This window comes from Cavia porcellus, unplaced genomic scaffold (assembly GCF_034190915.1).
Source record: "Cavia porcellus strain 051 isolate PalLab524CR breed Dunkin Hartley unplaced genomic scaffold, mCavPor4.1 scaffold_22, whole genome shotgun sequence".
NCBI classification, from domain to species: Eukaryota; Metazoa; Chordata; class Mammalia; order Rodentia; family Caviidae; genus Cavia; species Cavia porcellus.
Genome location: NW_026947505.1, coordinates 53,211,302 through 53,226,135, shown reverse-complemented (window position 1 = coordinate 53,226,135; position 14,834 = coordinate 53,211,302). Strand labels below are relative to the sequence as shown.

The 14,834-nt window shown below is 37.0% G+C and overlaps 1 protein-coding gene across 2 annotated transcripts in view; it reads right to left on the bottom strand.

The window, feature by feature from the left end:
* The window catches only part of Orc3 (origin recognition complex subunit 3), a 67,944-nt gene that overhangs the window by 48,113 nt on the left and 4,997 nt on the right, over positions 1 to 14,834 (bottom strand). For both annotated transcript variants that reach the window (XM_005002615.4, XM_003467424.5), the window contains exon 3: positions 5,650 to 5,747. In XM_005002615.4, coding sequence (XP_005002672.2) covers positions 5,650 to 5,747 — 98 coding nt within the window. The remainder of the gene's footprint in view (positions 1 to 5,649; positions 5,748 to 14,834) is intronic.

Genomic DNA, 14,834 nt, shown 5'->3' with positions numbered 1-14,834 from the left:
CTCATTAAAAATTTCTCTCAATAAGTCTCTAATGAGGTAAGGAAGAGCACCAGGGACAAAAAGTGAAGAAACAGAGAACACAATGGAGCTGAAACAATCAAAGTGTGTAATGTGTATGTATCAGTATATCAAAAGGAAACTCATTATTCTGTATTACCAATGTGTACTAATAAAAATTCTTTCACGTATTCATTTAACAAACCTTTATTTACTAATCACCTTATAAATGCCAGTCTCTACCCTAAGAAAGTAATCCGATGAGAAGACTTATAATTAAAATACAAGGCAGTAAAGGAGGCAAGGTAGGACCATCTAAACTAAGCAGATAATGTATTTGAACAAAGGTATTAGAGCAAATGGTAAGAAGGTGACAGGAAGCAAAGGTAAGGCAGAAGAAATGAAGATTGGGGAGGTAAGGAAGAATAAAAGCAACACACAACTACAGATATAGGTAAGGTTAAGAAAACCTGAGAAATGGTAGGAATGATGCTACATACATATGTAAAAAGGCCAGGAAAAAAATACACATGGTGCTTAGAATTTAGATTTTTTTCTGGAGAGAGTCACTGATGGGATGTGATGAAGACATGATTAAATCCAGGTTAAGAAGGGTTAATCTGGCAGCACTGTGAAGGTCATTTAGAGGATCAGCAAACCTTTACCAGCAAAGGGATGTATAAAAAGTTACGGGGGACAAAGTCAGCAGTCCTAAGAGGAAAGTTAATAGCTATGATACTCCACATCAGAAAAAGTGAGCTCATATAAATAACCTAATGATGCATCCTCAAGGTCCTAGAAATACAAGGATAATCCAAACTCAAAGCTACTACCAGGAAGGAAATTATAACAGAACAGAAATCAATGAAATTATAACCAAAGATAAATAAATAGAGGAATTGGTTCTCTGAAAGATTAAACAAAATAGACAAACTGTGCATCAATCTTACCAAAATAAAGAAAGAAAAGACACAATACTATGCAATTAGAAATGTAAAAGGTTAAATCACAATGGAGCCTGCTGAAAAGCTTCCTGGTAATACTTGGGAACCTGTACTCTAGTAAAATGGAATGGTCAGAAGAACTGGATAAAATTCTGAGATATTTGTGAATTACTAAAGCTAAACCAAGAAGATATAAAAACCATGAACAATTCGGCATCAATTAAATTGAAGAAATTAAAAACAAAACAAACAAACAAATACTACCAACTAAGAAAGTTCAGGTCCTGAAAGATTCACTGTTGAATTCTCAAAGAACTTTTGAGAACTAATGTTAATACTCAAATTCTTTAATGAAATCAAAAGAGTAGTACTCTCAAAGTACTTGGAAGCAAACATTAGCCTGATTTCAAAATGAGAGAAGGATCCAACCAAAAAAGAGGAATACAAGCCAATCTCTTGATTGAAAATAGATAAAAAACCTGTCAGTAAGGGCCGGGGTTTAGCTCAGCAGTGTAAGGTGTAAGTGCCTGCTTGGCAAATGCGAGGTTGTAAATTCCAAAAAAACAAAAAACTGAACAACCAAAAAAACAAAAACTATCAGTAAGATACTGGCTTAACAGAAAGTCATCAAAACCATTATATATAACCACTAAGCAGGATTCATTCCAGGTATGAAGGGATGATTCAGCACATACAAATCAATTAATGTGATTTACCACATGACCAGAACCAAAGATAAAGACTACATGATTATTTCAATAGAAGCACAAAAGCATTTGATAAAATGCAACTTACATTCATGATAAAAACACTAAAACTAGATATAAAAGATTTTTATCTCAGTCTGAAAAAGGCCATCTAGGTAGGATAAACCAATGACTAACACCATACAAATAGAAAGAAGCAGAAAACTTTCCCACCAAAATCAGGAGCAAGACAAGGATGCCTGCTGCCCTCAATATAGTTCTCAAAATGTTAGCCAGAGTAATTAGACAGGAGAAAAAATAAAAGGAATATAGATAGGAAAGAAGAGATTAAATTATCATTTGTGGATGACATTATCTTCTTCATAAAAGACTCTAAAAATTCCATCAAAAGACCAAATTTAGTAGTATAACAGGATACAAAGTCAATACTCAACTCAACAGTCTTCCTATACACCATAACAAACTCAAGGAGTGAAAAATCAGGGAAATACCTTTGTCAATACCAGTAAGAAAAATGAAATACTTAGGAACTAACCTAACCAAGGAAGCAAAAGACCTCTTCAATGAAAATTTTAGTACTCTGAACAAGTACTAAGTCAAAGAGGATATCAGGAAACAGAAGATAGCCCCTATTCCTCAAAAGGGCTACCCTGTACTTCTAGAACTGTTATACAGAGATAAGGCAATCCTAATCAAAACACCACAGAACTAGTAAAGGCAATCCTAACATTCAGATGGAATCAAAAAGAGATCTAGAATAGTAAAAACAATCTGGGCAAGAAGGTTAAGGTAGGGGCTATCACAATTCTGTGCTTCAATTTATACTGCGTTACAAAGCTATAGTGAAATACAGAACAATATTGGCAAAAACAAAAACAAATACAAAAAACAATCCAGACTGTGGATCAACGGAACAGAACAGAAACAATTCCAGGCACACTCAGTTATCTTATCTTTGAAAAAGGGGATAAATATTTTTTCTAAAGGAAAGACAGCCTTTTTTAATAAATGGTGCTGGAAAAACTGGCTATCTGCATGCCAAAAACTGAAGTTAGACCTCATTATCTCTCATCATACATTAAACTGCAATCAAAATGGATCAAAGATCTAAATAATAAAATACAAATATTCAATCTTTTGGAAGACAAAACAGGTAAAACTCTTGAACACATAGGTGTAGGCCAAGAACCCCAGGTGCACAAGAAAGAGTACAAAGAATCAATGGGATCATTAAAAAAAAACCCCACAGAATGGGAAAAAAATTTGCTAGCTACTCCTCAAAGGAATAATATCTAAAATATATAAAGAATTCAAAATAATTAAGTCACCAAAATTTAAAGAGCTAATCCAAAAAATGGCATCTGAAATGAATATACTCTTCAGAAGAAGTATAGGTGGCCAAAAAGTACATGAAAAAATGTTCAACATCAGTGTCATTTCAGAAATGTAAATTAAAAGAACACTGAGATTTCATCACCCTCCAGAAAGAACAACTACCACCAAGAAATCATCCAATAACAAATGCAGGTGAAGCTGTAGGAAAAAAGGAACCCGCTTCCACTGTTGGTGGGAGTGTAAATTGGTACAGCCACTATGCAAACTAGTATGGAGACTTCTCAGAAAACTCAAACTAGAAGTTCCATTTTACCTAGCTGTTCTCCTTCTAGGTAACTTCCCAAAAAAGTTAAAAGCATCATACCACAGTGATATTTGCATATCCAATTTTATAGCAGCATTATTAATAGCTAAATCTTGGAAATAGCCCATATAAAGAGGGTATAAACTAGAAACCACAAACTCAAATCTTTTCAAGGATCCCACGGAATACATGAATTAACAAAGCTGCTAGGTGTAAATCTGTGAAACTGGTAGAAAGCACTAATAAACCAGAAAATACGTAACTCTCCCATTAGGGTAAGTATTCAAAAACAAAACTATTAACAATGTGTTGGTCAAACAAAACATTAGCTCTAGATGTTGGCCCTAAATCTACTAATCCGCTATCCTGAAGAAATTTCTCAGGGCACGGCTATAGAAAAGAATGTAACTAGGTATGAGGATGAGGAAATGAAGGAGTTTAGAGACAGTTTTGTTTCACAGTTGTCTAACTTGTTAACTGAATAATTAATTTTAAAGTGCCATCATTTGAAACAAACACTCCTTGCTCTAGCAGTTAGTTCATTCTAGTGTCTGAAGCTACACTTCATGTTTGGAACTTGAGTTTTTGTTTTACTTTTTAGGACATTGCAGATTGTGCCTGACCAGTAATTTCCCATATTTAACAATATGCGCGCGTGCGCGCGCGCGTGTGTGTGTTTTAAGACCAGGTCTTACTATGCAGTTCGACTCTGAGCTCACTGTGTGGCCCAGGCTGGTGTGTGTGTGTGTGTGTTTTAAGACCAGGTCTTACTATGCAGTTCGACTCTGAGCTCACTCTGTGGCCCAGGCTGGGGTGTGTGTGTGTGTGTGTGTTAAGACCAGGTCTTACTATGCAGTTCGACTCTGAGCTCACTCTGTGGCCCAGGCTGGGGTGTGTGTGTGTGTGTGTGTGTGTGTGTGTGTGTGTGTGTTAAGACCAGGTCTTACTATGCAGTTCGACTCTGAGCTCACTCTGTGGCCCAGGCTGGTGTGTGTGTGTGTGTGTGTGTGTGTGTGTGTGTGTGTGTGTGTTTTAAGACCAGGTCTTACTATGCAATTCGACTCTGAGCTCACTCTGTGGCCCAGGCTGGTGTGTGTGTGTGTGTGTGTTTTAAGACCAGGTCTTACTATGCAGTTCGACTCTGAGCTCACTCTGTGGCCCAGGCTGGTGTGTGTGTGTGTGTGTGTGTGTTTTAAGACCAGGTCTTACTATGCAGTTCGACTCTGAGCTCACTCTGTGGCCCAGGCTGGGGTGTGTGTGTGTGTGTGTGTGTGTGTGTGTGTGTGTGTTTTAAGACCAGGTCTTACTATGCAATTCGACTCTGAGCTCACTCTGTGGCCCAGGCTGGTGTGTGTGTGTGTGTGTGTGTGTGTGTGTTTTAAGACCAGGTCTTACTATGCAGTTCGACTCTGAGCTCACTCTGTGGCCCAGGCTGGTGTGTGTGTGTGTGTGTGTGTGTGTGTGTGTGTTTTAAGACCAGGTCTTACTATGCAGTTCGACTCTGAGCTCACTCTGTGGCCCAGGCTGGTGTGTGTGTGTGTGTGTGTGTGTGTGTGTGTGTGTGTTTTAAGACCAGGTCTTACTATGCAGTTCGACTCTGAGCTCACTCTGTGGCCCAGGCTGGTGTGTGTGTGTGTGTGTGTGTGTGTGTGTGTGTGTGTGTGTTTTAAGACCAGGTCTTACTATGCAGTTCGACTCTGAGCTCACTCTGTGGCCCAGGCTGGTGTGTGTGTGTGTGTGTGTGTGTGTGTGTGTGTGTGTTTTAAGACCAGGTCTTACTATGCAGTTCGACTCTGAGCTCACTCTGTGGCCCAGGCTGGTGTGTGTGTGTGTGTGTGTGTGTGTGTGTGTGTGTGTGTTTTAAGACCAGGTCTTACTATGCAGTTCGACTCTGAGCTCACTCTGTGGCCCAGGCTGGGGTGTGTGTGTGTGTGTGTGTGTGTGTGTGTGTGTTTTAAGACCAGGTCTTACTATGCAGTTCGACTCTGAGCTCACTCTGTGGCCCAGGCTGGTGTGTGTGTGTGTGTGTGTGTGTGTGTGTGTGTGTGTGTGTTTTAAGACCAGGTCTTACTATGCAGTTCGACTCTGAGTCACTCTGTGGCCCAGGCTGGTCTCTAACGCACAATGATCCTCCTGCCTCAGCCTCTCAAGTGCTGGGATTCCAGATATGAGCCACCACCTCCAGCTTTTTAACAATGTTTATTTTTTTGGTACTGTGGATCAAACTCACGACCTTGCACTTGCCAGGCAGGTGCTTACACCATTGAGCGAAATCCCCTTTAACAATATTCTTTTAGAATGATGGAAAGCAACGGATATGAGATTTATAGAATTAGAGCAAGATTAACAAAAGAATACTCACCTCAGTTTCTGATTTCATCTGTTTCCAAGTCAAGTGATAAGTTTCAAATCGAAGTTTACTGTCTTCAGACTCATTTTTCTCTTTATTAAAATATTCCTCTGTAAATATAGAAAGAAGTCAGTTTTTTACCTAGTAGAAGTTGGAAAATGTGCAAAGGCACAAAATAAATAGTGGGGGTTGAATTTTTTCCTGTTCATCAAAAAACATAATAAGCCACATTCTTTGCGTTAGATTTTATGTTAGTTTTTACTAACATATTAAACACATTAACATTGTAAGATTTAAAATGTCTTACTTTTTAGATTGATTCTATCCTTTACTTTTTAATTTCTAACACTTTGTAATGGCTTTTGGGTTTAAGTATGTACATATTTTTCATTATTTGTTTTATTCTATGATGCATAAATGTTGTTTTATACATTTGCTTTCAAATCTTCTCAATTAAATGATCTTTTGTACTTGTATTTTTGTTCCATTGTCACAGTTGTTTTTTATTTAGCCTGTATTATTTTCTACACTATTTTGAAAGTTTTCTCCAATGTCCTTTGATAACACACCTTTTATTTGCAATGGTTTTCCAACCTTTAAACTATGACTCACATTAAAGAACACATCTTACATCATTATCTAACATATGCCATATAATAAAAATAAGTTACATAAAATAATCCTATCCTCCTTAAGTAACAGCAAATGTTTTGTTTCATGGCTTACTAAACTGATTAATAACTCACATGTAGGTTATCACCTCCACTGGAAAAACACTTGTTACAGAGTAGTTCACAGAGATGGCTTTTCAGTCTAAATACTTAAATATACCCGAAACTATTTTTTTTTGGAGACATGGTCTCACTTTTTAGTTTAAGCTAGCCTTGAACACACTACGGAGCCCAGGCTCGCAACGATGCTTAAACTTGTAGGATCTCTGAACTGTAAATCTTGTTCTACCAAATTTACTTTTATGCCCATGTGAATGCCAACCTGTTTAAATCACTGTAGCTTTTGTACAAGGGGTGATCAAAGTTTGCTGCAGGAAAAGATGCATCGTCAAGAATGATGAGTAAGTATGTCTGAAGCCAGGTAAGTATTTCTGAAGCCATCTGGAGTATTTTGAAGGAAATTAATGGCAATGTTTTTTACTTCAATGAATTTTTTAAAATGTAAACATTCAAAGTATGTTTTGGATCATCCTCCCTGCTGATTAACCATTTATGGCAATTTTTGTCAAATGAAAACATTAATATGTGTCTTCAATTATCTTATTCACCATGTTATTTCTGGTTCTTCCCCAAAGTCAAAACAACCATGAAAGGTAAACACTTTTAATTGATTTAGGGCACTGAGGCAGTTATAGCAATCCAACTAAAGACATTCATGAAGAAAAAGGAGTTCCAGAAGTGCTTCTTAAAGTGGCAAGAAGGGTGGGGTAAGTGTGCTTGAAATAGAGGAGTGTATTTTGGAGGGGATTAATAACAATGTATCTTACTGTACTAAACTTTTGTTTGTTTGTTTGTTTGTTTTGATACAGAGTTTCTCTATGCAGTTCAAGCGGGCCTTGAGTTCACTCTGCAGCCCATACTGGCTTCAAACTCATAGCAATCTTGTCTCACCCTCCCCTGTGCTGGGATTATAGGCATGTGCCACCATGCATAGCTTTGTAATACACTTTTTAAAATTTAAACTTTCATCATGTTTTAATCATACTGTAGACATTAGTGCACTTAATATAGACAAAATTCAAGTCTTTTGCTATCAATGTTTTTCTTACTAAAAAAGACTAAGCCAACCTATCAAATTGAATTTATGGTAATTGTGTCACTTTTTCATAATACACTGATATACTGATGAAATTACAATCAAGCTTATAGACTAGAAGAAACAACACTGTAAGATGTTTAAAAAGAATTCACATCCAAGAATATTATAGTTCTCTTTGATCAAATATTTTAAATTCTTTACAGGTTTCTACTTTTTACTTCATATTTTTATCATACAGTGCTACATATTTTATTGCAAAAGCTAGAGCTTTCAGGATGTTATGTTTCTTCTATTAGAATTCTATCATCAATTTTTAAGTTAATTTATAGTCTGAAATAGAAGTTCTCTTTTGTGTTAAGGAACTAAGCAGTCAATTCAATTTTTTAGCAAACACTGATATTTAATTGCACCATATATTGCAGAATATACCAGTCTTCAAGTAGTAAAATAGCAAAGTTACAGAATTGAAATGCAAACAAATAACAAAGCAAGAAGACAAAATATTACAGTAAGAGAGAAAGCAGAATATTAAGGTAGGATTAAACAGAACAAGATGTCACTTTATATTAGTAAAGGGCAGAATCATACCTAAAATGTTAAGTGCCAATCAAGATGAATTTTATGTGCTGCATAATGCTGCATTGAATACCACTGAGAAACTTAGAAATTGGAAACAGTAACAGCAAGACACTGTGCCTTATTATTGTGACTTTTCTCAGTCCTTTGTTAGGTTGGTAAGAAATAAGCAGGCACTGAGAGGAGCCAGTGAAAGTACACTCATTGCTGTGAAGGCACTCCCTGCTCCTCAAGCTTCACTTCAGGGCCACCTCTCCTACAATGCCAGTGCAATACCAGTGCCAACCCTTTCCCCTAGTTTGTGCCCGGTTGGTTTGTCGGCTGTGCAGTCATTCACAGAATACTGAGGAGACTGAGGGTTACCACTCTCTTAGGAATCTCCATAAGCATCCTCAAGTCAGGGGACAGATAGCAGGCAAAGTGCAGAGCATCTAATCTGTTTCATGAATGTAAGTCAGTGAAGGAAAGTGCTAAAAAGTAGATGTTTTCTTCAGTCTTGTTCCATCTGTTTAGGGTTAATTTCTCCAAGATTTTCAAATTATAACATTATCTACTGGTCTTAGCTCAGCACACACACTTAAAACCTAACAAAATTCTAAAGCAAAGTTCTAATTATGTAATTAGAACTTAGGTTTACTGACACTAAAAATTATAAACAATCTTAATAAATTACAGCTGAAATTCAACATAAAAAGTTCAAAGCAAATTTGTGCCTCATGTTCTAAAGGGTGTATTAAGTTGTGGTTAGACCTCGGTCTGAAATCAGGCAAGTTGGGCTCAAATTCTAGTTCGACCACTTTCAGCTTTACCAAATTGAAAAAGTGCTATTTCATGTCTTTTTAAATTTTGAGTCAGGGCCTTACTGTGCTGTTTAGGCTGGTCTTGATCTTATCCTTCCACCGCAAACCCCATCGTCACTAATTATAGGCTGCTGTTACCATCTTTAGCTTTCTCATATATTTTAATGGATACAATGAAAATATACCCATGAAAGTAAACAAATTAACACATATAAAAATGCTTAGAAGAGTCTAGCACATAAATGTTGAAAAATGCTACCAATATTCAATATAATTATATTGCTGATACACCAGATGCCATTGCATGTTATATAACTCTTACAAGTAAGATTTAAAATTTTCTCTGAACTATTTCTGTCGAGACCTCCCCCCACCCTTCTGTTTTGTTTTTTTTGAGACAGAGACTTGCTAAGCAGTGCAATCTAGCCTTTAATTTACTATATAATCCAAGGTGGTCTCAAACTCTCAGTGATCCCAACTGCCTCAGACTCCTGAGTGCTGTGATTACAGGCCATTTGCGACCACACTCAGCTCTCTCTGAATTATTTCTAATAAATCTGTCAATCTCCAGCACTACAGAAATTTGTTTATAAATCAATCACATAAAAATAATTTGTAACAGTCATTCTTTGTGCAGTTTTCCAAGCCTATTAGTATTAGCTTACTTTTATCTAGAGAGGAGAATAAGGAACTAAAAGAATAAAGAATTCTTTCTTTCTTGAGACAGGGTCTTGCTATGCAGTACAGGCTGGTTTTGAACTCAAGCTTTTCCTTCAGCCTCAGTCGCCAAAGTGCTGGAATCACAGGTGTGCGCCACCCTGCATGACCTCAAATTTCTTTCAGACTAAGTCTATAGAGTATAAAGCTCTAGATCACTGTTCATTTCTCTGTTAGTGGAAAAGCATATTCTCCGTATAAACTGTATTTTCTACCCTTTATTTCCTTTCCAATTAGACTATTATCTTAATCCTTCAGTCTAATACTTGTCTAGCTAGCTGAAGGATTAAGATCATATTATGTGATTTAGCAAAATTCTATTCTATGTACTCAGCTTATATAGTTCCTTAGTAAAACTGTGGCATTCAAAAGCCACATATAAATATGCTTAATTCTACATCCTAATTTTTCTATTGAAGTGATGGTATCAATGTCAGTATCCTGGTTGTGAAACTTTGGTTACAATTAGGATTGCATTAAATCTGTGTAACGGTTTTGGGAGTACAGCCATTTTCACAATGTGGGTTCTTCCTAACCAAGAGCAAGGAATATCCTTCCATTTTCTAATATCCTCTTTAATCTCCTTTTTTAGAGTAGTATAATTTTTAGCAAATAGGTCTTTCACATTCTTGGTTAGGTTGATTCCTGTATTTTGTTTTTTTAGATGCTATTGTGAAAGGTGATATTTTCATAATTTCTCTCTCATGGAGTTTTTTGTTTGTGTACAGGAATGCTATTGATTTTTGAGTGTTGACTTTGTATCCATCTATGCTGCTGAATTTATTTATTACCTCTAGTAGTCTTTTAATGGAGTTTTTTGGGTCTTCTATGTAAAGTATCATGTCATTCACAAATAATGATAATTTAACTTTTTCTATTCCTATCTTTATTCCTTTTATTTCTTTCTCTTATCTGATTGCTCTGGCTAATTTTTCTACAACTATATTGAATAGAGTCTTATTCCTTATTTTAGAGTGAAGGCTTTCAGTTTTTGTCCATTTAGTATATGTGGGCTGTTGGCTGTCATAAATGGCCTTTATGAGATTTAGGTATATATCACGTATTTCGAGTTTCTGTAGGGTTTTTATCATGAAAAGGTGTTGGACTTTATTGAAAGCTTTTTCTGCATTGATCATGTGATTTTTACTTTTCGCTAAAGAAAATATTCCTAAACTTCATTTGGAAACAGAACCTAGAATAGCAAAAGCGATTCTGGGCAACAAAGGCAAGACAGGAAGCATCACAATTCCTGACTTGAAACTATACTACAAAGCCACAGTGATAAAATCAGTATGGTACTGGCAAAGAAATAGACCCGAGGATCAATGGAACAGATTAGAAGATGGAAACATTACTACAAAGACACTCAGCCACCTTATATTTGACAAAGGGGCTAAACATGTTCACTGGAAAAAAGATAGCCTCTTTAATAAGTGGTGTTGGGAAAACTGGCTCTCCACATGCCAAGGACTAAAAATAGTTCCATGCCTATCACCATGCACTAAACTAAAGTCAAAATGGATCAAGGATCTAAATATTAAAACAGAAACACTAAATCTACTGGAAGATAAGGTAGGTAGAAGTCTTGAGGACAAAGGGGTAGGCAGAGAATTCATGAACAAAATGCAAACCTCACAGGAAGTACTTCAAAGAATCAACAACTAGGACTCCTTTTATTAAAAAATTTTGCATGTAATAAGAAAATACCAACAAAATGAAAAACCCACAGAATGCAAAAGAATTTTAGCCGACAATCCCTCAGACAAAGGATTTATATCCAGAACATATAAAGAATTGAAAAACATCAAGCTCCCCAAATTCAAAGACCCTCTCCAAAAATGGGCATCAGAGATGAACACACAATTCTCAGAGGAAGATATACAAATGGCAAATAAATACATGAAGAAATGCTCACCATCACCTGTCATTTGAGAAATGCAAAATAAAAAAACACTGAGATTTCATCTCACCCAGGAAAGAATGGTTGCCATCAAGAAAACAACTGATAACAAATGTTGGCAAGGATGTGAGGAAGATGGAACACTTCTCCACTGTTGGTAGGAATGTCGACTGGTGCAGCCACTGTGGGAATCAGTATGGAGATTCCTCAAAAAACTAGGTTTGGAAGCTTCATTAAATCTCACTATTTCCCTCTTGGGGTTTTCCCAGAAAAATTGAAAAGGTTATGTCACAATGATATATGTGCACCCATGTTCATAGCAGCACAATTTGTGATAGCTAACTCTTGGAAATAACCAAAATGCCCATCAACCACAAAGTGGATGAAAAAGATGTAGTATTTTATACAATGGAATATTACTCAGATCTAAAAACAATAATTTGATCTTTATAGGTAAATGGAGGCAACTTGAGACTATCCTTGTAAGGGAAATAAACAAGACTCAGATTAGTAAATATCACATTAGCTCTCTAGTGTAAAAAATAATAAAAACAGAAAGAGTAATAAGATCCAAAATGTATAATCGATATTATAAAAAAAGAAAGGGAAAGAAAGTGCTCTAAAGGATATAACTGTATGTATAAGTGTTTAAGATAGATGACCGATGTTGCTTAGCTGCCAGTCCAGAGCAAGTTGTTCCGAGCCCCTCTTGCTGGCTAGGTTACATTTTGTGAGTTCTCCTGGCTGCCTGCTGCATGGAAAGGACTCCATGAGACCCTGAAGCCATGCAATGAAAGAAAGAGAAAAATGTACAAAATAACCTGTCTTAAATTCTGAAACGAAGAGTGAAATAAGAGCCATAGTTTGGCACAGGGGAATCACTGATGAAACTAGCTGATAGAATTTTTGGTGCAGCTAAAGACATAAGAAATATGAAATGGACTTCCGGGAGAACATAGCGGACAAATAACAGCAGCCACGGAGGCTCTCTGAGATTACCAGTTTAGAATCCAGGAGTGGTGCCGTGTGAGGAGTCCTACGCGAATTGAGATGTACCCTGCCGACCCAGGAACGAACTAAGCTGAGAGAAACTAACTGGAAATGCAATCCTGATGCTATAACAGGAACAGATAAAATCTCAGTGCGGAAGCTGGATCCCGTGCCATTGGAAACCATGATTTGAATTTCCTGCTGCTGATACTGCTTCCCAATCCGCACGACAGGGAGAGAGATGTGCGAAAGCTCTGAGAGCTGGAATCGGCGAACCAAACAGAGTTGAGAGGGGGACTGACCTGCGGTAAGTGAGAGAAATGGGGACCCTTCATAGACTAGGAGACTCCAACAGAGGACATTCTGGGAACAAGCAGACTAGCCGGAACAGGGCCCTGCAGTGACTTTAGTCGCATATTCCCCTCTCAAGAGGGAGTGGTGGGGAGTGCTTGGCCTGGTGATGCCGCGGACTAAGATCCAGTAGGCTAGCCCAAATCAGGTCCCTGTGCCTGGCAGTACACCCTAGCAGTGAAGCATTCAGTAGGCCGACCTGGAGGGGCGGGCCCAGCAGAGGCTGCCCAGGTCTGTGTCACCCTAGTACACTGTAGTGGGCGGGAACACCTAGCCAGTGGATTCAAACAAACTATAACAAAGAAAGAAAAAAAAAAAAAACACCTGGGCCTCCTACAGACACTTGTATGGAAGGAACAAGAAGTATGGGAAAAGGGAGCACCAAGAAAGGGTCCTCAGTCCCCAATTCTGAGAACACTGATCCAGGAAAGGTAAATGCAAAAGAGAATGAAGACAGAAAACATGCAATATCAGACACGGCACCTATAGACATAAAGCGGTATCTCTGGAGCCTCATAGACGAGTTCAAAAATGAAGTATTTAATGAAATAAAGCAAGAAATAAGGAGAATAGTTAGAGAAATGCTAAGCACCGCCCAAGAAAAAACAGATGGTGGAATGGAAGAACAGAAAAAAAGGGGAGAATTGTTTGATGGAGAAAATAGAGAAAACATAGAATACGTGAAACAGGTTCAAAGAAATTACCAGGAAACAAAAAACTCTATTGAAAGCTGGCATAACAGCTTGAAAGAAACTAAGGATAGATTATCAGAACTGGAGGACAGATTTGTAAGGTGGGAGCATGAAATGAAAAACTTCTTAAAAATAACAAGAAAACAAACAGCAATAATACAAAGACTAGAAGATGATAAGAGGATCTATAACTTAAGAATTAAGAACATAAAAGAAAAAGTAGGGACTCAAACAAATGAACTACAAAAGCTATTCACAGAAATAATCCAGGAGAATTTCCCTAATTTAGCAAAAGGTAAAGACACTCAGATGTATGAGGCATACAGGACCCCAGCTATCTACAACCCTAACAGAGACACACCCAGGCATATAATAATAAAAATTCCAGAAATCCAATATAAGAACAGAATATTAAAAGCCGTCAAAGAAAACAAACAGATCACTTACAAGGGAACACCCATCAGAATTACAGCAGATTTCTCGGCACAAACCATCAAATCACGAAGAGCGTGGGGGGAAATAATTTAAGCTTTGAAAGATAATAACCTCCAGCCAAGATTGATATATCCTGCACAACTGTCCCTAGAAATTGATGGGAAAAACAAGGTGCTTACAGGATAAACAAGAACTAGGGGAATTTGCAACCACCAATTCAACTCTACAGAGATTACTGCAGGATATTCTAAAAATGAAAAACACCAAGATTCCAGAAACAGTGGCAGAGTGGCCACAATGAATGGAGCAGAAATTGAAATGAAGAAGACAAACTGACAAGTAATGACAGAAAAAGAGCTCAACAGAAATGAGGCAGAGAAGGTTAGATGGTAGGAACAGCCATTTTGGAGAAAATAAGACATCATAATAGGTAGTGCTGATTTAATATCCTCTTGTTTTGAATTCCCATCAAGCCTTTGTTCTTCTGTCTCCATCGCTTTTAACGTGTTGTATATTATTAGATTTTATTATATGTGATAATATAAACAAAAACTTTTATAGACAAGATTATACAGAAACCACTGTTCATTTTCTGTTAGTTGATTCCAAATACCCTGTAATACTGTCATTCTCTTGAACAGTTTTACATTGTCTTGATATGTTTGATGCTACAGTATACGAAGTTATACCCAAAGATTTTAAGGGAAGAGACACTATGGTAACTACTATTATGTCGAGATTATCTTGTGGTGAAACACTATTTTGCTTAATGGCTATGTTTTGACCTGCGCTGTTTTGTTGTTATGCCCTCTTTTTTATCTCAATCTCCTTTTTATTATCCACTTTTTCATTTTTATTCTTTTAACTAAGGGAAAAATAAATAAAAAAAGCAGGATATATTACAGTAACCCACTTTGATTTCCTATTAACTTGATTTGAAACTCTGTCTTGCTGTCACCATCTTGT